Source organism: Podarcis tiliguerta (assembly GCF_965153285.1).
Source record: "Podarcis tiliguerta genome assembly, chromosome: 11".
In the NCBI taxonomy this organism is placed as follows: Eukaryota; Metazoa; Chordata; class Lepidosauria; order Squamata; family Lacertidae; genus Podarcis; species Podarcis tiliguerta.
The window spans coordinates 21,503,424-21,529,108 of record NC_139544.1 but is presented as its reverse complement, the minus strand read 5'-3'; the positions used below and the strand labels follow the sequence as shown (position 1 = coordinate 21,529,108).

Below are 25,685 nucleotides of genomic sequence, written 5' to 3'. Positions count from 1 at the left end.
TGCCAGAAGGCGTAATGATATTTGCATTAGAAATTTATTCAGAATATAAGAACATTTGTAAAAGTATTATAAATGCCTCTGTATAAATAAATGCAGTTTGTACAAGTCTATATCAAATAAAACAAAGTAGCTATTTTACAGCAGCTAAGGAACTAAAACTGTTGGGAAATCAATTAAAATTGTAGTTTTCCATGAAAAATGCAAATATAAACAGCAAAGCAATACTGACATTTAATGCAAAATTTTATGTTCTTTGTAAATAACTAACAGTACATTCAAGCTGGTGTAAAAGTTTTTTTATACCTTAACCGGAAAATAACAGGTTTAGAACATGTTCCATGCAACATATGACAAACTCATCGACTTCTAGAAACCTGTTATAATACAACTCAACGTGTCACATTTAGACGAAAAGGACTGAATAATTGACTAGATTTGTCATTAAAACAATCACTTCCGTGTAACAATGGAATGGATAGTTCTGGAAGTTTTGTTTAGCATGACAATACACAGCACCCATACACGTCAGGTCTGCCTGAGGTCTTGGGCACAGAGATGGTTTTTAAAACAGTTGCATAACTGAATTTTTGGTATTTCGTCTTGAGTAGCAGTGACAGATTTTTGCTTTCAACCTAAACACCTTGAACTGTATACTGGCAGTAGCCCGTGTCTGCTTTTTTTTAATCATTCTAGCTGCTGATTATGTTCCCTGTGATGAAGTGACTGCTTGTTGAAGGAAGCATCTGATATACAGGAGAACCCCTTCCCACCACAGAAACATACCAAAGCTTAAATTTAATAGACCACCCCTCCTGCAGAAGGTTCATAACATACTCACAAAAATGTTGTTCGAGAACTCATAAATTGCTGTTCCACACAAGTGCTTTAAAGTAACATTCCTGCAATATTGTACCAAAAAATAATGGATCTGTATTTTCCTGCCAATAACCTCTAACTTAAGTGTCTTGGTGGTGGGGTGGGACGGTTTCCCACCACTTTGCCCAAACCAAGTACAGTTGTAGATTGGTTTTCGAAGAGAATCAGTTTCGGAAGTTCGTTGAGCTTCCTGCACTCAATCGGAAGCCGCATTGGATGTTCAGCTTCCAAAAAACATTCACAAACCGGAACACTCACTTCCGGGTTTGCGGCGTTTGAGAACCAAGGTATGACTGTAATGAATTTTGGTAAAGCAGACAGTTCTGGTTATCGAAACACAGCTCACTCCCTGCAAGTGAAATTGGTGAGTACAGCACACATGCATGAATGCAGTCAATCCTGCAGGAAGGATAGATATGGTTTATCACAGTTATTGGTTAGTTAGATGAGAAGGTGCTGCCCATTTGCACCAGAAATCAAGAATTAAAACTTTTAAGGTAGTGGTTACCTAATAACCGTGGCTCAAGCTCTGGGCATTTAATGTATAAAACCAGAGTTAGGGCAGCAGTCTTAGTCCAATAAACAATTGGTGCATAGCACATTGGGGACAGATGTTTTACTTTAAAGCTGGAACATGTAAAATAGGAAAGTTGTCTTATGAAAACCTAGAACATGCCCCATTGAATTGGTGGGGGACAAAGCTAAGAAAATCTTAAAGGGTGGGACAGAAGGGAGTCTTGGTGCTCTTTTATATGTGCTCAGAGTCCTTGAAATATCCATCAGGATTCGTAGCAAAGCAGTGCCTCTAATATAATACAAAACAAACATCCTTCAGGACTGCAGAGGAATGTATGCATTCTATAAATACCTGGTAAAGGTGCAGGTGGGAAGCACTGCATGTATCTTCCAGGAGGCATTCAGGTCAGCTGAGCTGACCCCCCCCCCCATGAACCGCATAGCTTCTTTAATCAGAAAGGCTGGTTCTGTAAGATGTTTGAGCACTGAACGTAAGAAAACTGGTTAGTGGGAGAGTTTAAAAAAGGTGCCCCATACTGTGTAGATGGTGGACGGAAAAAGTTTTGGGCTTCTTTGCAGATGATCTAAAGAAATACTTTTAAGAGTATTTCTTGATACTCTGAAGACCTGAATTGAAATCCACCGAGATTCTATTGCTCCTTCACCATCAACTCATTCAACAGATCTTATTCACAGAAGCTGTGGCCTGCATCATCTTATTCTAGACAATACAGGTCACATCTACCTTGAAGATGTCACTGCTTATCCTTTAAACATGCTAAGGTGAAGGAGTTGCTCCTGGGCCAGAAGGTCCAGTTTGGGTAGCAGTGGCCATAGCTGGAAGGTCTTTCCCCCTGGAGTTGGATAACCAAGGCCTCCTTGGACTGGAATTAAGTGTTATACCTTGTCCTCTCCAAATCTTAATTTAGGATGGCATTAATTCATTTGGAGAAACATTAACATAGTCTGCTTGTAAACTGAATTTTGCTTAAGAAAGCCAATTAGGATGAAGGGCAAAAGATGACCAAAATTGTCCGCCTACTATACAGCTTGCCAAATGGATAGATGTGCTATATCGGAAAACAACAATGCAGCAGAAAGACAGACAACAAATCAGGTAAACTGAGAGTTAAACATGCATTACTTAACATTAATTTTCACATATTTGCCCTCTTCCTGAATGCTAAACCTTAAAAATACAGACAGACAAAACACCCCATAGAGCAGTAGTGGCCAAAATTGACCCTCCAGCTGTTTTGGGACTACAATTCCCATCATCCCTGACCACTGGTCCTGTTAGCTAGGGATGATGAGAGTTGTAGTCCAAAAACAGCTGGAGGGCCAAGTTTGGCCACCACTGCTGTAGACGCACCTGGACATTTCACCTCCTTAGTTTGAGCAGGTAAAATACCACAACACAGAAGAGAGACTGCAGCAGAAATCCCAAAACCTAACCAGAAAAGCACATATGATCAGCTAGAGTGAAATTATGTGGAAGAACTTGGGACTGTTGGCTGCTTAGAGAATCAGTTCGGGGGGGGGGGAGGTATAAAAGAGCAAGGCACCATAGAGTTGCTTGTGCCACGACTGAGACACTCCTCTTTCCCAGAATGTTTGCCTAGACTCCCTCTTCCTGCCACCAATTAGTTATTGCTGTGTTTATGTCTAGAGAAGAACAGAGGCTAGAATATTAAAGATTTAAAAGTTATACAAAGAACTGACTAAGGCAACCTGCTGCACTCCCACTGATAACGATGAGTTTTACAGGGCCAAACTAGCATCATCGTAACACGTTTGCAAGTGACTTCATCCAGCTTTTCAGGGAGCAGCACCCTACATTCATTTGATTAGGCACATTCCTTACAACCTAAACCACGTTCAGCCTCGGAACTTGATTTGATTATTCTGACACTGTACAGCAACTGCATCTACTCCCATTTTAGGGGGGGGGGTGTACAATTTTGTACCATCTCTACCTGGATCGGAAAAACAGTTGGATATTGCCTTCTTTGATTCTGCTGCTGGTATGTCTAGAAGAGAGGTTGAAACGGCATAGCACCCTCCTGTTAGATGGAGGGTGTCAGGCACTGCGTCAGCATATTCAAAGCTCCTCTGAATTGCCTCTTCCTTTTGAAATACTACTCCCCTTTTAAAATCTCACTTGGCAGCACTAGCTGCAACGCATGCAGAGCTGGTTGGCTCCAGTCTCCTGGAGAGGAATGAGTCACAATGCTGCTTCCTTAGATGTGTCTTGCAGGGCTATGGTAATGTTTGCCTGGGCTTAATCTGTGGCCAGAGGCCACCTACAAATAAATGTCTGGCTCTCCCCTTAGTTAAGTGTCTGAGCATTTTTCTGGAGAGAAGGAGCTAGAGGGGATGGGATAGAGAATTGCTATCCATTCAAATGAAAGCTGCCTGTCCCACGGCCTTTAAACATTCCCTCAAAAAATGCAGGGGACTCAGACAAACGTTCTTGATGCATAAGAACAGTAGAGTGTTCGTGACTGTAACAATTTGGAGGAAGAAAAAGGGAAATTTTGTGAATAAAAAAATTACATAGAACCTTGATAAAAGGATACATTAACCATCAGGCACTGTCTGATATGCAGAGCCACCCAAAGCCTCACTTAAATTTTTGGCTCCTCCAGATGGCTATATATTGCCAAAGTCATAACTCCTCTTTTTGAGGCACTGACCTCCACCTCTCCCAGATCTGCCTGTGTGTTCACCACCTGTGTGAGTCTTTCCAAGAGACAAATATGCAACGCACATGGATTCTTTTCAAAATTAAAAATAAAATAAAAACCTTCCCCTCTACTTAAAGTGACGTTTCATTGGTATGGGGCCTCGAGTTCTCCTCTTCCAGCAAGGCAATTCTTTGTTTGAGCATTCTCACTTGCGTCTCGTGCCTTTCAACCATCGCCATCATTTGGGATTCCAGTTTCTTCAGCTTGTTTTGATGCTTCTTCTTTGCTTTCTCATAGGCAGCCACAAGGTTACTGTTGGAACAAGCAGCAACATGTCATTCTGGGGTATTTCATGTGAGAATCTCAAATCCACATCTTAGATACAGATATCTTATTTTCTGGATAGCATCTTCCCCACTTCCAACCCCAGTTGCTCGTGCAACTTTTATTAAGTGGGCAGACGATTTTACAGTTTTCATTGCGTCTGGGGGCATAGATGCAAAGCTGTCGTCTGCTTAAGAGTACAGTTAGTTGCTTTGTTTGCATACTGCTTTTATGTTAACTTTCACTCAAGGTGGTTCACAATAAACACGAGTTTCAAACATAAATAATAAAAAAATAATAATTTATTATTTATTATTTCCCCAGCCACTCTGGGCGCCTTCCCACTGAATATTAAAAACAATACAGTGTCAGACATTACAAACTTCTCTAACAGGGCCGCCTTCAGCTGTCTTTTAAAAGTAAATAGTTGTTTATTGCCTTGACATCTGCTGGGAGGGCGTTCCACAGGGCAGGCGCCACTACCGAGAAGACCCTCCGCCTGGTTCCCTGTAACCTCACTTCTCACAGCCAGAAGGCCCTCGGCGCTGGACCTCAGTGTCTGGGCTGGATGATGGGGGTGGAGACGCTCCTTCAGGTATACTGGACCGAGGCCGTTTAGGGCTTTAAAGGTCAGCACCAACACTTTGAATTGTGCTCAGAAACGTACTAGGAGCAAATCAAGGTCTTTCAGGACCAGTGTTACATGGCCACTCCCAGTCACCAGTCTAGCTCCCGCATTCTGGATTAATTGCAGTTTCCGAGTCACCTTCAAAGGTAGCCCCACATAGAGCGCATTGCAGTAGTCCAAGCGGGAGATAACTAGAGCATGCTCCACTCTGGCGCCTAAATAGTTCCAGTTCAGGGTCACACATAATTTAGTTGAGATTCCTGCATGGACCAGATGACAGGGGTCCCTTCCAGCTACAATTCTAGGATTCTAGTGTGTACTGCCATTTGGCCAGGGGTAGGCGAGATCCTTTACCTGTTTGCTCTTTTCAAGTCATTGACGAACTCTGCAGACTGCTGGTGCCGGATTTCGCTGCTCTTTGTCAGTCTTTCTAAGGCACTCACCAACTCCTGCACTCTGCCTTTCAGCTTCTTTTCTCTGAAAAGCACAAAGCGCAGTTATTTATCACTACACATTTACGCATGAAGGATGAGTAGACCCAGCGTGGTGTAGTGGTTGAAAGTGGAGGATTAGGACCACGAAGGGGTAACCTTGGTCCAGATACAGACTCTCAACCTATATCCTTCATGGGGTGGTTGTGAAGATAAAATGGGGTGGGGTGGGTGAGATTTGTGTATGGCACCTTGAGTTTTATAAATGAATAAATAGTTCAAAATCACTGGTAGGGAATGCATATACACAACTGGAAGTTGCTGCTGTTGTGTAACTCTTGGAGTCAAGGAGCCACAAGGGCACTTACTTCGCACACTTGTGTTAACCCTCCCAAGGGCTGACGTTGTGTAAAGGAGCCACCACACAGTTTTCTCCTGTGTGATCCAAGTCTTTGCACGTTAGCCCTACAATACGAGAAGCTGCAGTAGCTGGGTCTAAAGTGAAGCATTCATAAGAAGGTCTCTTCTAGATCTCTTTAACAAGAGCCAACCCCAAGGTAAAAGCATCTCAGATGTGATCAGTACAATCAAGTCTATTTTGCTGTTCTGCAGAGACAAAAAGGCACTTAAGAATTCTTTATCATCGTTCTAGCTTTAACTTGTGTTTTCGTCACACAATTTAGCTTGTGAAAAGTTTGAAATTGGCATTCAGAATAAGGGCTCTCATATGGTTTCTCTAAGATAAGGCAACCTCTCATTTTTGCAGAGGAGGAAATGGTTCTAAGCCTGGGAGCTACGAAAAGTATTCTCTTTCCCCTTGACAAGTGAGATATGTGGAATGGCTTCCAGGCACTCAGCAACACTGCAGAAAGTCTCAGAGACTGGTGCCACTTTGAAGCAGATGAGAAATGAAGTTTGTGCAAGCACAATCAACATGGCTTACTGCAACCTATAAAACAAGCCAGTGGGGAGAGTTTAATTAGCGCATAGTCCTAGACTGGCCTGTAGGTGGCACTGTCCCACTCTGTCAGGAAGTGTGACCAAACATGCTTTTTAAAGTCGAGAGTTCAGCAAAAAAAGATGTGCTGGAAATGCACTTAAAATAGTCATCACTAGTCAACTTGCTAAACATATAGCTATGGCAGTGGGCCTCAATTGGCAAGATAATAAATAGTAAGATAGACAAAGAGGCAGCTTTGTGTCATATGTGAAAAATATCTAAACAATTGTGTCCTAACCACCTGGGAGAAATTTCAGTTTCTTAAAACTGCGCATGGCAATCAAAACACATTTGGATGAATATTTGTGCCTCCTTAAGAGAGAAGCTTTCTTTATGAGGAATAGCTAACCTGTTGAACTACAATACCCTTCATCCCTGACAAATGGCCATGCTGGCTGAGGTTGCTGAGAGTTTGAGTCCAACAATATTATCAGTTAGTGAGCTACAAGATCTAATACCCTCAGGACCTGGGTTCCACTGATCTTCAAGTTCCTTTCTATAGAACAGAAGCTAGAAGATATACATGAAGCTGCAAGGAGTGCAGCAGACCCAAGATTTGCTGCTTTCTGAGTCCCATTCAAATTTTCATAATAATAGCTTTTTACCCAAACACATGGAATCAACAACATGTATTTTATAAAGTACTCTTTCCAGATGCAGAGAACAGCTGGTTTTTATATTTTCAAAAATCAGCCACTGGGAATCATCTTAGATATAACCTGCAAAATGCATAGCACCGAGGAGAGTTGCATAACATATGAAATTTGATACCTCTTCCCACACTCTTAAGAATATTCTTTATTTAAGAATAAAGACTACCTTTGCAGTCTTTATGCTTTTAAGATGCAAGCTGGCCTTTTTACTTTCCCATCCCAGCTTTGCATAACGCTCCGCCTAAAGAAGTATCCTGGAGAATGTCAAAGATTGCTTGATATTTTGTCTCTCTTTTTTTTTGTCGGCTTAATAAAGATATTGACCTATTATGGATTTGGGGAACTATTTTTCCAGCAAACCACAAACCTGGATTAAAGGCAAATTGTTGCCTGCTTTGGAAAAAAGTTACTCGCTCTGTAGCTCCCTATTGCAACAACCAAATTTAATTTCGTGAGTGATGGACGTATCATTCCTTTCTGTGTAGTGACACGCAACATGGAACAATAAGGCATTGTTCAACTATAATAATGCTGTTGAACAGACAAACCTGTGTTGTGCTGCGTGAGTCAGGACTACTGAGCTCAGTATCTTGCTCTGACTGGCAGTAGCGCTCCAGAGTTCAGACAAGAGCCTTTCCTACCTGGAGGATGCCAGTGTCTGAACCTGGGCCATTCTGCATGCAAATAACATGTCCCACCTACAGTTTCTCCCCTAAGCACTGGTTCATCTCCTGCCTGGCAATATAAACCAAACACAAAGATGCATCAGCTACCATCAATTCCACAAAACATTTTCATACTGTTGCTGATACTTACAGAACAACCGCTATTCAGTCATCAATAAAGGGAATACACTTTTGTTAATGGTAGATTCATGTAACTAAGTGCTTTGCATTTCTGTTTTCCTAAATAAAACTTAAATCACACTGTACAGCTAAGACATTAGCGAGAGTGTATTTCACCATCAGGACATGGTTTGGGCATCAAAGTATGGTGTCAAAGAATATATTTCTCTCCCCAGCCCCAAACATCCATTGCAAAAGTATTCTCATGATAGCCGAAAGAAATCTGCAAAATTCTGTGAAGTATGCCCGCTTTTCTGGAAGGTGTTTCTCAAACATTCCTCCCCCCTCCCTACAAATTCAGTAATGCAAACATATATTTTTCAAAGCCAGATAACGGGTAAATTCAATCATTTGCTGAAATGTGACATATTGTCCTGGTTTAGAGAGCCTGTGCTATTTTGCAGTTATGCAAAAATGCGGTGGCCTTTTATTAGCATATGGGCATTTTCAAAGAAAGGTATGACACATCTCAACTCTCAATAGGTTAGGGATCCCCTTTGACTAAGGAAAGGTTGAAGAAAGATGGGGTTAATGAAAAGGCAGGAATCCCTGTACCCTGCAGATGGCCACGTCATTATCAGAAGTGCTCTATGTTACAATCTGTCTCAGGATTTGGCACTGAACTGTAGCAGAGCCCCCACTGTTTAATGTAGATGGTAATTAGGTCATGGGAAGAGCGAAGTGTGGAATAAATGCTGGCAAGAAGCTGTGAGCACAATGCTTTGGGAGGAGCAATGGGCTTGCTTTAATACACAATCTGAGTTGGCATCTGTGTGTAACTACTGCAGTCTAATTTTTGCTATCACTTTTTAATTGGGCATTGTATGTTTGCAGTACAGTACTGTATTTCATTTTGGTTTTGCTTCTTCAAGCATTTCCGGTATCCAAGAGAGGACCAAGCTCATCAAAATCAATTGTCTTCCTGAAAAGCAACGGAACAGGTCCTAATCCCCGCAAAATGCTTGTGCTTTTAAAAGAGGCACATACAAAGATTTTTGTTCTGCGGCCCATTATTAGAATGGCTGTGTCTTATAACAGAGGAGCTTCACCAGCCTAGACCAGTTTTTGCCAGCATCACTAGAGCAAAACAGCAAACACACACCCAATAAAGCCCATTCTGCTGAGAAGGAAAAGGACCAGACAACCACCATTAAACTGAAAATAATGTATTATAGCAAGCCACTGTGGTGCAGCAGACAGCTGCTTTTTATTATTGGCTACTTTTGTACCCCAGACTTCTCAGAGGAATTTTAGCCTGATAAGGTAGAGCTGATTTGTGTGAGAGCTATGCAAGGTTACTGAGAGTGGATCTGAGCCTGTATTTTTGACACCCAGGCCTGATGCGCCACACTGCTGATTTACAGCTCACTGGTTTACTGTAAATGAGCCACTATCATCAGTTGTTTTTTTTTGCAGTTGGCAAAATGAAGTTAACAATCTACTCCACATGGCTGTTTTAAGTAGGAATAAGAGGTGTGTGTAGTTTTGGGGCCGGATATAATGGAAGGTCGGCGGTTCAAATCCCCACGACGGGGTGAGCTCCCGTTGCTTGGTCCCTGCTCCTGCCAACCTAGCAGTTCGAAAGCACACCAGTGCAAGTAGAAAAATAGGTACCACTCTGGCGGGAAGGTAAACGGCGTTTCCGTGCGCTGCTCTGGTTCGCCAGAAGCGGCTTAGTCATGCTGGCCACATGACCCGGAAGCTGTACGCCGGCTCCCTCGGCCAATAAAGTGAGATGAGCGCCGCAACCCCAGAGTTGGCCCCGACTGGACCTAATGGTCAGAGGTCCCTTTACCTTTATAATGCCATCAATGAAAAGCAGTAGCAGTAAAATCTCAAGAGTCAGAATTTAACCTTTTAAACATAGGGATTTCTAAGCTATTGGCGACACTACTGCTTCCTACTCTGTTGAATGTCCAGTATAGAAGCCGGATTTCCATGACTTATTGGTCTTGCTGCTGAGGTTGTCACGAGTCTGTGCTAGCCAAGCAGCATAGATGACCTAAGATACTATTCCACAGGGAGTTAAGCTGAAATCATTGCACTTCATGCAATTGTTCACATCATTCACCCTTAAGTGGACTGGCTTTTGGTCAATAATTATCTGCTCCAGATTGGAACTGGGGAAGTAAATCTGAATACCTCTGTATTCTCCTTGCTAAACTCAGTAATCATGTATGATGCAATTTTTTTCAAAAAAATACAATGTCTCTATCTCAAAAAAATCCCGTGTCGCAGATGGAGAGGGGAGACATTTACTCCTATCTGTTTCAAAGGATTGGCAGAGTTTTTGAATCTCTCCCTTCTTCTCATCCATTTTTCATAGAATCCTAGAAATCCGAGTCAACCCACCCTCACAAAAAAGCCTCTGTTAGGTCATCTCATCCTCTGCTTTCCCGGGGCATGATTGTTCCCTACAGGACATTTCTCTCATTTCCTTTTCCCTGGGGAGTAACTGCTGTGAGTGCTCGTGACCTGTTGGGGAATTTATTAAGGATGAAGGCCAACAGGCAAAATGGGGGAGTCTGTGAAGCCAATGATCACCGTCTACGTGTCGCAAGGAAAACACACTGTAAGCATTACAAGAAGGAACGGTGCTGAACTTATTCTAGAGTTTAAGGCTGCAGTCCTGTCCCCTCTTCCCCGGAAATAAGCTGCAGTAACCTCAAAGGGACGAGTGTCTGAATAGACATTTAAGGCTCCAACAAACAGTAATTTTTCCTACATAGGAAAGCAATCCTACATCACATGTTTTGAAATACACAGAAAGCCTTTACTTCTACCGCAGGAAACCACCATACAATGATATTCACTTATTTTACCACATTGCAGAAAAGTGTTGTCTGTGGTGCTAGGGAAACACTAGGGAGTGCAACTCCCGAGCTTTTCTTTTAAAGAGCAGAAGCGATGACATAATCTGCTAGAGTGCCGGGGCAACTGATGGACCCTGCTTGCTCTGACAAGTGAACAAAGTGGTAATCAAGGCTTTCAATGACTCATGTAACATATCATACCTTAGACCAGGGGTGGGTTTTCTGGACAGTGGGTCAGATCTTAAATCTTCCCAGCCCCTGGCAGAGAGTGATGTCAGGTGATGCTGCACTTTGAAGGCCCAGTTGTCGGAGCTTCATAGCAAAGTGCAGGGCTGTTTGAAAGCCCTTTGCAAGCAGCTCTGCACTACTCCTGAAACCCCAGGAAAGTGGGTTTAAAGAGAAGCACTGGGCAGTTTACAAAGGGCTGGGGTTTTTTTTTGCTGTTTTGTCTACTGCACTGATTAGACTAAATCTCCGTTAACGAAAAAAATCACTTTATTTAAATATATTAAAAAGTACATAAGACGGGTACTGATCCTATAATTGCAATGATCTTTGATATATTTAGGCTGCAAACCTATGGACGTTTACCTGAAAGACAGTGGAGCTTATTTCTGAGTAAACATGCATTGGGTTATGCTGCAAATCCCATGCTTGTGACAGTAAAAGGTTGCCCTAAGCATGCAACAGATGAAGCCCAGTCATGGGGCCTTTTGTTAATTTTGACCAGCTTGAGGCAACATCATTAGCAAATGCAGGAGCAACAGAACTGATGGGCTTGTACCAGAGTTCCATTTGCCAATAGATACACTGCATGCTTATGAAGATGGTCTAGCATCAGGGCTGAAGAACATGCTTTGAGCCCTCTTTTTGCATTATGCCTTTCTTCACTCAGTGTTTAACAAGTCTAACCCTTAACACTCCGCACCAATTTAGCTAGGAAGGAAGTTAGGCTTATGGGGTCGGTAATTTCCTGGATCCATTAAAAAAAAACACCAACTGGTGTCAGGTCAGATAATAGTTGAGGTCAGTGATTCCAGTGATACATTATGGAATTTACTTAATAGCCCAGCAATTTGAAACCTCTGGCGTGAATGCTTTCAAGCCTGGGTGAATTGTTTCTTTTAAATTTGTCAATCAGTTCTACAACTTCCATCTTTTATTTGATATTGTTTATCAGATGCACTGCCAGCAAATGGTAGCAGCATTGCCTCTAGGTCTGCCTTCCGGCTTCCAACGTTTTCTAAACAAAACGTTCAGCTATTTGCTTTTTGAACTTTCTAAAAGGTAGTATTATTCGTGGTTTAAGAAATAGCTCAATCAGCACAGAAGAGCAGATGAGTAGATGCTTTTCCATTATTATTCAACCAATGAACAAAATAATTGGAAGGGGTGGTACCTGAACTGGGATGGCTGTTTGGGGCAATCCTACACACTTCCTGGACGAGATGGGGACCTTTGTCCAGTTACCCCTCTGTTGATCTAGTCCTTGTCTTCAGTTATTTTTTGTGCTACTGTTAATGCAGAACCAGGAAGTCTAATTGTCACGGAGATGACATTGAAATGCTATTCCCAGATTTGCAACGTGTCTCCCTTGGGGTCTTTCATTAACTCAGCCAGCTATTCTTGTGCCTCAGGGTTTTCATGTGTGATGTGGGAATTAGCGGCAATAATTAAGCCCTCTATCTTTAGAGGCTTGAAGAAACCTGAAGGGACCATGTTGATGAGCGTCGAAGAAAAGTAAAGGAGGAAAAGGTATTCTTAGAAAACCGCAGAGGGGCAAGGAAGTGCGATCGCTTGGTATCTGAATGATTTAAAGCCCCAAACGAACGATATCATGAAAATTTTGCTTACCGCCTAAGTGCATTTGCCAGTTCTGTAGTCAGTTCACTTTCACTGTAGGGTTTCAACTCAGCTAGCGTTAAAGATGCCGTGGTGCCATCTGTGCATTCCTGAAAAATAAAGCATAGCAAGTGGAGGTCGTAAGAAACCCAGAGACATGTTTACAATAATTTGCAACACCTTCTTGCTGCATATTCCCCATTTGCTCCCAAGCACATCCTACATCTTTTCACGTTGCTTCCATTCATATAGCACTCTCACTCCTTGACTGATACCCCCTACACCTGATTATGCTCCCCATAGACGCACCTGTCTTCCCTCCTCCTCTCCTGCCCTGTGAGTGATCCCTGGTATTCACAGGAATACTGCTTAAGGACTTTGAGGTTCTAATTAGTTCTCACCTGAAGACCCACGACAGCACCTCACCTTACTTGACTTGTCTTTGCTGCTGCTACTAGCTGAGCTTAGGGACCTCATCCTCTGCTCCTTTTGTTCTTCCACTTCCGATTTCAGGTGCTCGATGTGGACCAGGTATGCCTGTTCTTGAGCTTCCCGGCTGCTCAGCTTCAGCTCCAGAGCCTTCTTCTCTTTTTCTAGCAGGTACAGCTGTGCCTTCAGCTCTGCCATTTCCTCCTGGTGGGGAAGCACAGAAGATGATGGTGGACTGCAGTTTCACACAGTTCTGCGCAACATTCAGAGAGTAGCTGATAATGCCAGCTCCTTAATATTTGGCTATAAAGGGCAATGGATTCCATACTTTGTGCCCTCAGGCCTCTTCCTTCTAAGGCACTGGGTCTTCTGGGCCAAGGTTTTTAGGGGGTGGTGTATGCTAGGATTTAATGCTTTTCAGGTAACGAGATACTGTAGCTACATTTTAAAAACCGGAAACCCCGAAACAGCTCTGTTTACAAGTCCCTAAATGAAATACCTTCATTGCCATGAGTTCTTGCATGAGGACAGCATTTTCTAGATCCAGCCTTTGGCTATCTCCGCGAGGCTTGACATCATAGCTGAGGGGATCGATATGGATGCTCTCCAACTCCAACATGGTCAGCTTGACAGCCGCCCGGTCATTCTTCAGCTGCTGAATGTAGTCCTTCAGCCTTTGCTCGTCCTCCTTCGTGAACTCTGTATCGCAGCTACTTGCTGTCGAACTAGTAGTGCTTGGAAAGGGGGAGGAAGTATTTAGGAAACAGTAAGTCCCAATAGCGCTCAGCATCTCGTTGGGTGTGAAAAGTAAAGAACAAAATGCAAATACGTGCACATTATTTCTTAAACACAGAGGCAGACATGTAGGAAAGTAAAGTTGCTTTGTTTATTAGTTAAAAAAAAAAGTTTAAAGACCTGTTGACCTAATCGGGTGCTGTGAAAGATGTCTTTCTGCCCAAGGCCCCAGAGGGATGTTGCCGATCAAGGGCGACATTGCTGGGCTAGAGGGACCTGTTATAACTAAGTTCCTTATGTCACCTATTTCCTTACTGCAAAAGGTAGGGGACCAACTGTCTTCTGCTTCACACTCCTAAGTTTTAAACCCAGGTATGGTCTACACGTGTATTAAAATGGTTCAATTTCAAACTAAAGATGAGGAATCACACTTTTAGTGTCGCCTTGTATACATGTGTACTGCTGTCACAACACACCTCTGAAAACTAGCTGCTCTGGAAGCTGGCGAGGGTAGAACATCTCTCCCAGATGTGCTAGTTTTCTATCTGAAGGGATTTAAAAAAAAAAAAAATGCCAATCTTGTGCCACTGCAAAAGGGCCTATCTCACCTGTATCCTGAATTGCCACTGCCAACTCTACTATCTCAGGATTGTATCAACAGTGGAGAGAGGCCCCTGGCACTCATCAGGGTTCAACCTGAGCCATGGGTCACCAGTGCTTATTCCTAAAGCCAGTTTCTGATACTGTGGCATATATTGAAACAAGTGACTGGCGACAAAAATGCCTCAGAACATAGACTGTGTTCCCGTTCTACCAAGCCTCACTTCCTACACATCTTGGATTAGGGGCAGGGCTTGGAGGATATGGTTTGATCACAGGCTTAGAAACCAACCCTTGTGCTCTTTAGGCCCACCACAACCTTGGCAGCTTCTAAGCTTCGTATTACCCAACCTGCTGGCCTCTGGATGTTTTGGACTACAACTCACATCAGCCCTAGCGAGCATGGCCATTTTACAAGCCAATGGAAAAATATATAATTTTTTTTTTAATGCAACATTCCTTTTTGTAGGGTACCATTTCAAATTAGGAAGGAAAAAAGAGGAGAGAGAAACAAGGCAATTTGACCCCAATTTGTACATTAGTAGCTTTTAAAAAAAGAAATGTTAAGATACACATTGTGTAGTTTCTAAACAAGTCTAGGAGCAGACCTCATTAAAGTCTTTCCGCCACTCCAGTCTTCCAAAGGAAAAAAAAGATTTGCAGAGGTTAATTGCAATACTACTACCCATTCCTTAACATTCCACTCCTCGGCATAATTACAACAACACTAAAACAGGATAGAAACAAGCCTGCTTTTCTTACAGTCTCACACAGAGACAAAGCTGCCTGCTGTCTCCTGAGGACCTGTAATCAGCTGCTGGGTGAGGGTTAAGTCATCCATTAGCTGTGCCTGTCTGGAATGCTGGATGATCTCAGTTATCAGCAGGGGAATAAATCACTTTCTGCACTGGGTTGCAATATTTTTCCATCTTTCTTGACAAAGGAAGGGAAACACAGTGACACACACACACACACACACACACACACACACACAGCATGGTTTCTATAGCCATGCTGAACATGGCTTGCTCTTGAGGCAAAGGATGAAGGCAAGGTTCATGAAAAGGGATTGCTTAAAGCTCAAAACTATCTTCCACTTCTGAGAAGTGTGTTAGATGAAACGGCTTGTTGACATTGTAGAGGAGCTTTCCCCAACCCGGTGCCCCCCAATCCGTGTGACTACAACTCCCATCAGCCCCAGCCGGCACGGTCTTGTCGAGGCTTCCAAGCAGACTGCTGTTGAGGAGGAACACACAGAATTGGCTGGGATCCAAAGGTTTCCCTGAGCTACTCCTTTCCACAAAGTGTCGCATTACACAGGCTTTTAAATTGCAGCTTCTTGCTGATTCCAACTGGTCTCGTCCCTCTCCTAGGGATAACAGGTAATAGGCAAACAGCAGCAAGCAAACCATTTTACTTGTTGTGTTTCCCTTAAATTCCGGGAGGAATTCAACACTGCTGATACAGATTTGTTTAGCAGTGTGGTAGTTTTGCTAGTACAAAAATGGCTTCTGAAAAAAGGCAAAGGAAGCCAGCATGGTTCTTACGGCTGTGCAACAGATTGCCGAAGTCCCAGTACTTCCTGTTCCACAAGCTGCCGCAACCTTTATTTTCATCCTCATACAACAGCTCTCAAGTTGGCAGGCAGAGAACTCTGAAAACCGGGCTTCCCTCTGCAGTAAAATCATGGCTGTGCTGTCTTGCTTGCCGTAAATAAAATATACGGGCTTGAGGAAACATGAGTTAATTTGGGCTCACCATCAGAGAGAGAGAGAGAGAGATGGGGGCAGGGGGAAAAAGAAATACACACCAAAGCTTCTGAAAAACTTTCTATGGGCTCACTAGACAACACAACACAAGTAAAGTCTTCACACAGACACAATTGTGAAGACCTAATTGCAGGGTGTGTGGAGAAAAGTATCATCTGCCCTTAGTGGTGCAGTGGTGCACTGTCCCTCCAACACACTTCAGAGGACCTCCCTGGCCTCAGAAGTTTTGAAAAAGTAGTCCCCAGTCACTAATATCTTCTTTTGGAGCAAGGCAAACAAAATGGAAGTGGTGGTTCAACTACAAGTATACTTGAGGGAATTATTTTGGCACATTTCAGTCTGACGTCAGGCCTGGGTGTGGCACTGGAACTGTGATGACCTTTGTCAGAAGTGGAACAGGAGGAGTGTGGCCCTGTTGATTCTCATTGACTTCTCAGTAGAGATCAATACCGTTGACTACAGTATCAGTGCCGCTCTGGGTTGGGCGTGAGAGTCACAGGAAATCCAGTCCTATCTCCAGGGTGTCATTTCTAGAGAGTAGTATTGGGAAACTATTGCTCAACCTTATGAAAATCAATTTTGGTGTCCACCATGTTCAGTCTTGTTCCATGTGTTGTTGACATATGAAGTCATTGGGAAATGTCCTCAGGGGATTTGGAATGAGATGCCACCAGTCTTCGGGTGACACCCAGCTCTAACATTTTGTTCCTTCTGAATCGGGAGAGGCAGCTCAGGTACTGTACCGTTGCCTGGAAATAGTAAAGAGGCGGACCGGAGCTGAATCCTGACAATATGAAGGTGCTGGGCTTTTGGGTCCGTGAAGCAGGGACACTCCCTTCAGGAGAGGGTTGCACTCCCCAAGAGGAACACCTCTTGAATCCAGCACAGGTACTCAAGGCCAGATTTGGCCTTGGTGGTTAGAAGTGTCTATTTCCAGCTATGGTCCCTTCCAGACAGAAAGACTGGTCACAGTAACCCATGTCCTGGTAATTTCCAGACAGGACTACTGTACTATACTCTATGTGGGACTGCCTTTGAAGATGGTTTGGAAATGGCAACTGGGTGGAAACCAGCAGCTACCAGGCATCACTGGCTGGGTTCACATTACATCAGTCCTACAAGATCTGCACTGGCTGCCACTTCAAGAGGCTTATGTTGACTTATGCATCCCTCAGCAGGTGAGGCCATACCTTTAAACTTTTTCTGATGCAAAACTGGGACGCACGTCTCCCGGGACATGCTCACAGGTGAGTCATGTGACCTGCGCCTCGCTCTTGACCCCCAAAAGGGGGCCTTTTCTTTAGTGACCTCCAGGCTATGGAATGCCCTTCCCTTCTGAGGTGCACCTTTCACTGACAATACATGCTTTTCTTTGGCGGGCTAAGACACACCTTTCTACCCAAGCCTTTGGAGGAAGGATGAAGTAATGTGAAGGGTGACGGTGATTTTATTTACTGCTTACATGTTTTATGCTGTATACTTCAGATTGTTATATTACATCCTTTTATGTACCCTAAGACCATGTGGTGAAGGGCAGATTATAAATGCAACAAACAAACTTCTCTATTCATAGTTTTTATGAGTTTTCCTCTTTAACCAGGCATTTGATGGCTGAAATATGCTACTTATTCCTGGCAATCTTGGAATCACTGCCTGAGAAAATGTTATTGTTTTTCATGATATTGTTATTCATTTGTTTGTGCCCTCAGCCCCTTTGGAAGGAAGGAATATAAAGCAATGATGATGATGATGATGATGATGATAATGTACTACTACTACTACTACTACTACTAATAATACATTGTTGTACTCTTGTACTCTCCAACTAAATGAGTTGTCTTGTAATGGAAAATGCCTTTGCATTGACCTCAACTATGTTCCATCTGACATGCTCTTACAAACACTCATGTAAGAACTGTAAAAACTGAACTGTGTGATACACTGCGGTATAAAGGATTTATTGGCTATCACGCGAGTGCTTTCCATCCATTATTCACAATACATAAATGCGGCAGGTTTAATATATCACAGAGCTCTGTCTAGGTGGTACAAATTCTACATTTTATATTAGATGTGCAAAGGTTCAGATTTCTGTCCTACTTCTGACTCCATTGATTGCCCAACTGACTGATTCAAATAATTAAGGGATCTTCTTAATGCAGCAGATATTTTGATGATAACAATTGTCCCTTCTAGCTTCATGGCTAGGCTTTCTCCATTAGAACAATTATGATTTCTTAATATGCCACAGATTTTCTTCTCCTGTTTTCACAAATAAATTGGCAGTCTTGCTGGGATGCTGCCAGGCCAACAAATTGAAATGCTAGCTATTATTTTTATTCACTAACAACAGCCTCTGTACTGCTTCTTCTCCGCCCCCCCCCCAGCCCCATTTTGTTGCAGTTGCTCCCTTTTACAGTCTTTTAACCCCTTGTCACCAGTGGCTGCCTGTGCATTTGTTCCCAGTAATGTGTTCTGCAATGTGACATTCAGCGACTCATTCCTGATGCTGAAGTTAAGTCTGGGTCAGCACTCCCATTACAAACTCCCATTTTGAAGAGCTTCAAACTGCAGGGGAAATTATTCACTTTGACATGAAAAGTCCTTGCCAAGGAGAAAGCCTCCCCACCACCACCACCGCCCTCAAAGTTTACAAGAGGAGTTTCAACCGCCATTTTGAGTTATTTTATCTGCATACAGTTCGGCAGACAGATTCAAACGGCTTAAATTGTTTCGCCTGGTTATGAGTATTTTTGGTCAAAAATGTTGGCCCTACAACACATAATGAAGCAGTGTAGCAAAAGCAGGTATGAGTCTTGTCAGTGCCTGGATGGAGAAACATATTGAGATCCACCAAAGAAAGGCTGAATACAAATGAAATACGCAAATAAAATCGTCATTAACTTTCTATCATTTATGGACATTGGCTTTTTTGGACTTTTTAAATACTGAAGGCCACAGTGCAATAAAAAATACTTGTGTAAGCCCAAGCAAGTATACATCATTAAGTCACACAATGAGAGTTCTGCCACTCACCTTTAGAGACAAAATTCAACACTGACAAGCATATTTTGATTGAAAATGAAGAAGGGTTGAATAAGTGGCTCTAAAGGCAAATTCAGTATTTGGAATTTCTTATTCTATTCTAAACTCCAAGTGGTTCACATTCTGAACTGATGTTTTCTGCAGTTGCAGTCATGGAATTTGTTGAGTTTTGCTTTTTAAAACAATAAATGCTGATAGAAAAACACTTTTTTTAAAAAAAACAACACACACCACTCTTTTCTTCTAATATGAAATGAATGTATTTATGAAACTAGAACACAACTTGCGGCCACTTCAAAAGTTTGAGGCAAAAACCTACGAAGTCTCTAGACTGGAAACCTTTGCGGCCTTCACAGAATACAGGTTATCTGCTTTAGGTTTCAATGAGAAGAGGGAATTGAGAGACAAAGAAAGGGCAGAGAAATCACTGAAGTGAAACAAATGGTATGAGTTTGCTCTTTATGAAATAGATCAGAATCACCCACACGCAACAAATCTACACAAACTTCTGTTTTGTACAGAGCCTGTTGAAAATCTTGAGAGAGTTCAGTCACCGAGGCACTGAAGTGATTTGTAACGAACACCAGTATAACCCAGCATGCCGATTTGAGGATAGATAGATAAGATAAATGAAAAACAACATAATCTACTTCATTCTGAACGCCAAGGCCTGGGGATTAACAGACCCAATGAGCTATGCTTACCTTGTGTGGCTATTGGATGACAGGCTCTCCCAGGGCTGCACGCTGCAGCCGGTGACTGCAAACGCTCCACCGCAGCTACCGTCCAATTTCATCAGCAGGGCTTTGGCTGCGTTCTCAGCTGTCTTCCTGCAGTCATGAGCTCTTTTAAGCATCTGAGTGATGTTTTCATCACCTGTTTGGTCCCCTGTTTGCCAAGCAAATGATCAGAGCTATGCAGTACTGGAGACAGGTAATAAGCATTAATATGAGTAGATGGGCTCTTAAGATGACATCTTGCACTTCCAACTAGGAAGTTAAATGTCTGATGAAATACACCAGGATTATAGTGGACCCACAGGCCATGATCCAAATGCAGAGCATAGTTTCTGACTCTCCTCTTCAGAAAGCAGACTCTGAGACTGCTTGACAACTCTCAAAGCTTAGAGAAATGAAGCAGATGAGGTCTAAGTTTTGGACATCCATTGCCATAGATGAGATCTCTTAGCAGATGCTCTCTTTTGTTATATAGTTCTCCCCTTGTATCACTTGAAGCAAAGCAACGCCGGTTGGTTCTTCCAAACTTCCACCCATACAATTGTTTCGGCGACTGAAAATCACCACCCCTTTTTGCACCTCAGCTGGGAACCACTGTGTTTAATAATTTTTGTTTGTGTTTTATTCTCTTCATTTGTTTTGTTTGTGTGTGCAATGTTCAATGGAGCCATTGCTGGTGCATTTTAAAATTAAAATAAACACTTTTTGTTGTTGTAATGAAGTACCTAAGCAAGCCTTATGGAATAATGACAGTCTCTATTTCAAAGCGTGAGAAAAATACGTATTAACATACTTCATCACCTTTATAAATGTGAATTACATCTCTCCTATGTTACCAGGATACAGGGAAAACAAATAGCCATTATGCATTTCCATGTGATCCACATATGCATGCTGCTAATACAAGAGGCAGAAGCACACACTGCCTCCTGCAAACTCATCTCTACAAGCTCACGCAATTACAGGCAGCTGAAAACAGGAACTATATCCCCAATTGTACTTGCTAGGACATTCCCTGGGTGGCATCTTTTTAATTTTAGATGATTGTGAAAAGCTTCTTGTTCAGTCATGTCCTTCCAGTGAATTACTTATAAAACTCATGTTAGTTTTTATTTAGGCTGATGACTGACATTTTATTGCTGCTTGTGTCTTTTATCATTTAAATTATTTTTAAATGGCTCTTTAAAATTTGCATTGAGATTTCTATCTGCGCTTAATTTTGGACTCTAATAATAGAAACACAGCATTAAAATTCCACAGATAAATGTGTTGCCTCATAAAGAAAAAAAACAAAACAAAACATGCCCAATCCACAGGACTCAAAACAAAACGCCACCACATCTGTGGATCATTGACTCTAGTTTGCTGAAACTCATCCATCTTGTAACACTGAAGCCAGCTGGTCATTTTGTCCTTAGGAGTTTTCACATTATATTTCAGTGGCTCTTGAGAAGCTGGTGATATAAATTAGATTTTAAAACAAGCAGTTTCCATGTCACAGTAGAGCTTGGGAAACAATTTTTTCTGGGCCCAAAGGTTTCCCCCATGCCCTACAACTCTGTATTATAAAGCTCGAATTGCCATTCTGGTGAGTTGAAAATGTGTGAAATCACACATTTTTCTCAACTTCTCTACAATAACAAATAATTGCAATCTTGATGTAATTTTCCTAAATGAACTAGGAATGTGTCTAGAAAGTGGCTCACTCACTATTAGACCATGCTGTCCCTAAAGTACTGGTTGTGGTTCGTGGCACTAAAACCTGACCCAAAATGCTGAGGTATAGACAGGGTGAAAATTCACAGCAAAAGAATAATGGCAGGTCTAGGGTGAGCTCTTTTGAGATATCTTCATCATCATCTTATTTGTAGGCTACCTTTCCACAAAATGGAAAGTGCCTCACAACATATCAAATAAACAATAAGCAGAACAATTGATAAAACAGGAGAAACTATTATATCTTGGCTGTGAGTCCTGCAAGTGCTAAAAACCATCTTCTTCTCTCATACATGTATCCAGCCATCTTTCATTAAAGCCACTAAAAAATATGCAGTTCACTTGAATGATGCATTTACAATATTGGGATGGAAACATGTGATACAAATTAAATAGCACTTATTCAGGAATTGACTATACAAAGTATGTGGCCTCCTTCGTTCAGCCTTTGATGTTCCCTTTTGGTGGGTTTGGAACCAAGAGCTTCAATCACTAACTTTCCTCAATTTCCTATACTAGACACTATGGCTTTTCTCATTTGATTGCAGTTTAGTTTGGGTTAAAAATGCGATTGAAAGAAAACATACTTGATTAATTGGGGGGCAGAGGTGGGAGGGGGTTGCCTGAACTGTCACAAGATGATTGGGTGTTGCAACCTACCCTTTGAGGGCGAAGTACAGAATGGATTATGGAGAAAGTAACTTATTGAGTTCTTACCAACAGACCCGACACCTGCAGCTCTGAATTGCCCAAGAATGAGGGACTGTTCACTTTCTGCCAATGCCAACAGCAGCTCATAGGCTTCAATGCACTGTTCACTGGAAACAACAAAAACGATTCACTATTTGTAACTTACGAGACAGAAAAAAGGCAACATAGGTGACAGCAGGGAAGTGATGTCTGAAATGATGTAATTTCCTCTCTGTCTGTTAGCTGGGAAACTAGAACTTTCTTGCAGCTTAGGCTTGGTGATCCTAGCCATCCCCTACCTTATGATTCTGTAAAGGGCCCTGTGATCTTTGGATGGAGTACAGTATATAAATTGATTAAATAAATTAAATAAAAAATAAATTATTAACAGTCTGAATTGCTAATGTAAGATAGAAAGGGTGACATGACTGAACAACATCATAATACATTTAGACTGGGGAATTTCAGCTTTCAGTGCAGAACTCAATACTGCACTGAAGTGTAGAATGCAGAATGGGTCAAGAAGGCTTTTGTTTTCCTATGACATAGTGGAGTTTGGCCCCGTTGCCCTTTGGAGCACCAGGGAATGCCACAGCAAAAGACAGGACAACGGCTGGGATAAACTTGCACTAAAAAGAGCCAAAAGGTATTTACTTAAGATGGTTTGTTCATTGTGCTTTGCTTCAGCCTCTGGGCGTAACAGGTCATCATTTTAACTTTCCCAAGGCAACTTTCAGCACTGGCAATGTTTTACTTTGCTTTCCTTATAAGCATGTGACTTATGTTAGTTCTATGAACAATATGGATCATTTACTAAACTACTCTTAAGCCAACATTTAGGCACTTTGCTAAGTGCCATGAATGAGAATAACCTGCAAGGCAGTTAATGTACAGACGTGAACTGAAGAATTATTAAATACTTGCACATTCCATCTAAACCACTGAGTCTCTTGGGCTCACAGGTCAGAAGGTTGGGGAGTTCAAGTCTGCGCAACAGGGTGAACTCCCGTTGCTCTGTCCCAGCTCCTGCCAACCTAGCAGTTCGAAAGCATACCAGTGCGAGTAGATAAATGTGGCAGGAAGGTAAACAGCATTTCTGTGTGCTCTGGCTTCCGTCACTGTGTCCCGTTATGCCAGAAGCGGTTTAGTCATGCTGGCCACATGATCCAGAAAGCTGTCTGGGGACAAACACCGGCTCTCTTGGCTTGAAAAGCACTGCACCCCATAGTCTCCTTTGACTGGACTGAACCGCCCAGGGGTCCTTTACCTTTTACCTAGTATCAAGCCAAATTGGCAACTCTTCATTTTCTCTGAGACAGTCCCCAGAGAGCATGAAATGGACACTATCTTCCCACACGCTATCCCTGCCAACTCACACTGAGTAGAGTCCTAACAAGTAACGGTGCAAGGTAAGGAAGTGAGCAGAATTAAGGCGGGGGTGGAACAGTACATTATGTGTACTTACATACCTTCAAGTCTCTTCCAGGAAACAAGCATTACATGAAAATGTACTACCTTGTTTATTTTGTCTCTTGCATTCTCTGTGCACGTACCTGTATTGCAAGGCGAGCTTCAGGGCTGTGGCGTTGGACTCATATTTTCCAACCAGCATGCTCATCCTCTCCGCATTACTCTTGCACTCTTCCAGAGTTATTGTCAATAAATCATTCTGAGATTTTAAATGCTCAATGCGGCTGCGGAGAAGAAAACCATCTATAAACTTTCACAGAGCACCTACTCAGCCCTACCTGCCTTGAACATTCTCCAAATGGCTCCATCTCAAAATGTGAAAAGTAATCTGGCCTTAATCATTTTCATCCATTACTGGAAAAGGCAGGGAAGGAATAAATAATGCAAACTGCACGAACAAGTCTTACGCAGAAAACCCTTTCACCAATAAAGCCCAATGAAAATGTGGGTGGCTTTATTATTATTATATTTTTAAGAAATGACATGGAGCTGCTTATATAGACACATTTCATTGCTGTACTTTTTTTCTTACCTATGCCCACCTCGCCCTTCTGTTCTCAACCTTGCGGTTTCTTTTGCTTTAAAGGAGTTCTGAGGCTAATTGGCCCAGGTAGAGAATCACATGAAAAAACAAAAACTAGGGTTGCCATAAGTCCAGGCAGAAATCGGCAAAATGTCAAAAACCTCTCTTTTGAGATTTTGCGAAAAAAGCAGCTCAACAACTCTTGTGTCCTTACAGCTTTGTGAGTAGCTCCCTGTACTGCATTGTCACAAACTGCTTTTAAAACTGCCCTGAGTTTTCAGAACTGTATTGGAAAAGTTTATATGATACAGTGGTGCCCCACAAGACGAATGCCTCGCAAGACGGAAAACCCGCTAGACGAAAGGGTTTTCCGTTTTTCAATGCGCTTTGCAGGACGAATTTCTCTATGGGCTTGCTTTGCAAGACGAAAATGCCTTGCGAGTCTTGAGATTTTTTTTTGCTTCCCCACCCCCTTTTTCTAAGCCGCTAAACCTCTAATAGCCTTTTAGCAGCTAATCCCGTAAGCCTTTAATAGCCGCTAATAGCCGCTAAACCGCTAATAGGGTTGCTTCGCAAGACGAAAAAACCGCTAGACGAAGAGACTCGTGGAACGGATTCTTTTCGTCTTGCGAGGCACCACTGTACAGCTTTTCAAGAGCCAAGGAGGCTACTGCTATAAGAGGGTAAGTCAAAAGCCCTATTGAGGTCATGGAAGCAGTTATCTGTGGAACGCCCTACATCAGTGATACAATTCACTATATCAGTGGTGGCCCACGAGCCTCGTTAAAGCCCACCAGGCCTCCCCATTTGGCCTATGAACATATTTTGCCTTACACTTAGGGATGGGAGTGGAATTCATGGAAGACTGATTCAAAAGTGGACTCATTTGATTCAATCAGGATCATTGGGCAATGCCAGAATTTATGGCGCTGTGGTGTAAACCACTGAGCCTAGGGCTTGCCGATCGGAAGGTCGGCGGTTTGAATCCCCGCGATGGGGTGAGCTCCCGTTGTTCAGTCCCAGTTCCTGCCCACCTAGCAGTTCAAAAACATGTCAAGTGCAAGTAGATAAATAGGTACCGCTCTGGTGGGAAGGTAAACGGAGTTTCCGTGTGCTGCTCTGGTTTCGCCAGAAGCGGCTTAGTCATGCTGGCCACATGACCCGGAAAAACTGTCTGTGGACAAACGTCGGCTCCCTCGGCCAGTAAAGCAAGATGTGCACTGCAACCCCAGAGTCGTCTGCGAGTGGAGTTAACTGTCAGGGGTCCTTTACCTTTAAGGAGGACACCCACCTGTCACCATCTTCTGTTTGGCTCTGACAAGCAGATTTGGAATGAAACTTTTGACCCCAAGTGCT

The 25,685-nt window shown here is 42.6% G+C and overlaps 1 protein-coding gene and 1 long non-coding RNA gene across 8 annotated transcripts in view; one reads left to right on the top strand and one right to left on the bottom strand.

The window, feature by feature from the left end:
- Positions 1-15: 15 nt before the first annotated feature.
- MCC (MCC regulator of WNT signaling pathway) overlaps positions 16-25,685 on the bottom strand; it is a 204,968-nt gene continuing 179,298 nt past the window's right edge. For 6 of the 7 annotated variants that reach the window (XM_083403790.1, XM_083403794.1, XM_083403791.1 and 3 more), the window contains 8 exons: positions 23,890-24,030; positions 22,364-22,464; positions 19,898-20,081; positions 13,544-13,778; positions 13,042-13,248; positions 12,628-12,725; positions 5,386-5,508; positions 16-4,391 (listed from right to left, as the gene is read on the bottom strand). In XM_083403790.1, the coding sequence (XP_083259916.1) occupies positions 4,211-4,391; positions 5,386-5,508; positions 12,628-12,725; positions 13,042-13,248; positions 13,544-13,778; positions 19,898-20,081; positions 22,364-22,464; positions 23,890-24,030 (1,270 nt within the window). In that variant the 3' untranslated portion in view covers positions 16-4,210. The remainder of the gene's footprint in view (positions 4,392-5,385; positions 5,509-12,627; positions 12,726-13,041; positions 13,249-13,543; positions 13,779-19,897; positions 20,082-22,363; positions 22,465-23,889; positions 24,031-25,685) is intronic. The other variant, XR_014503049.1, reaches the window with a different exon arrangement.
- Positions 13,777-18,118, top strand: LOC310660079. Its single transcript, XR_014503140.1, has 2 exons — positions 13,777-17,326; positions 17,858-18,118. It is a non-coding gene; the product is annotated as an uncharacterized lncRNA (long non-coding RNA).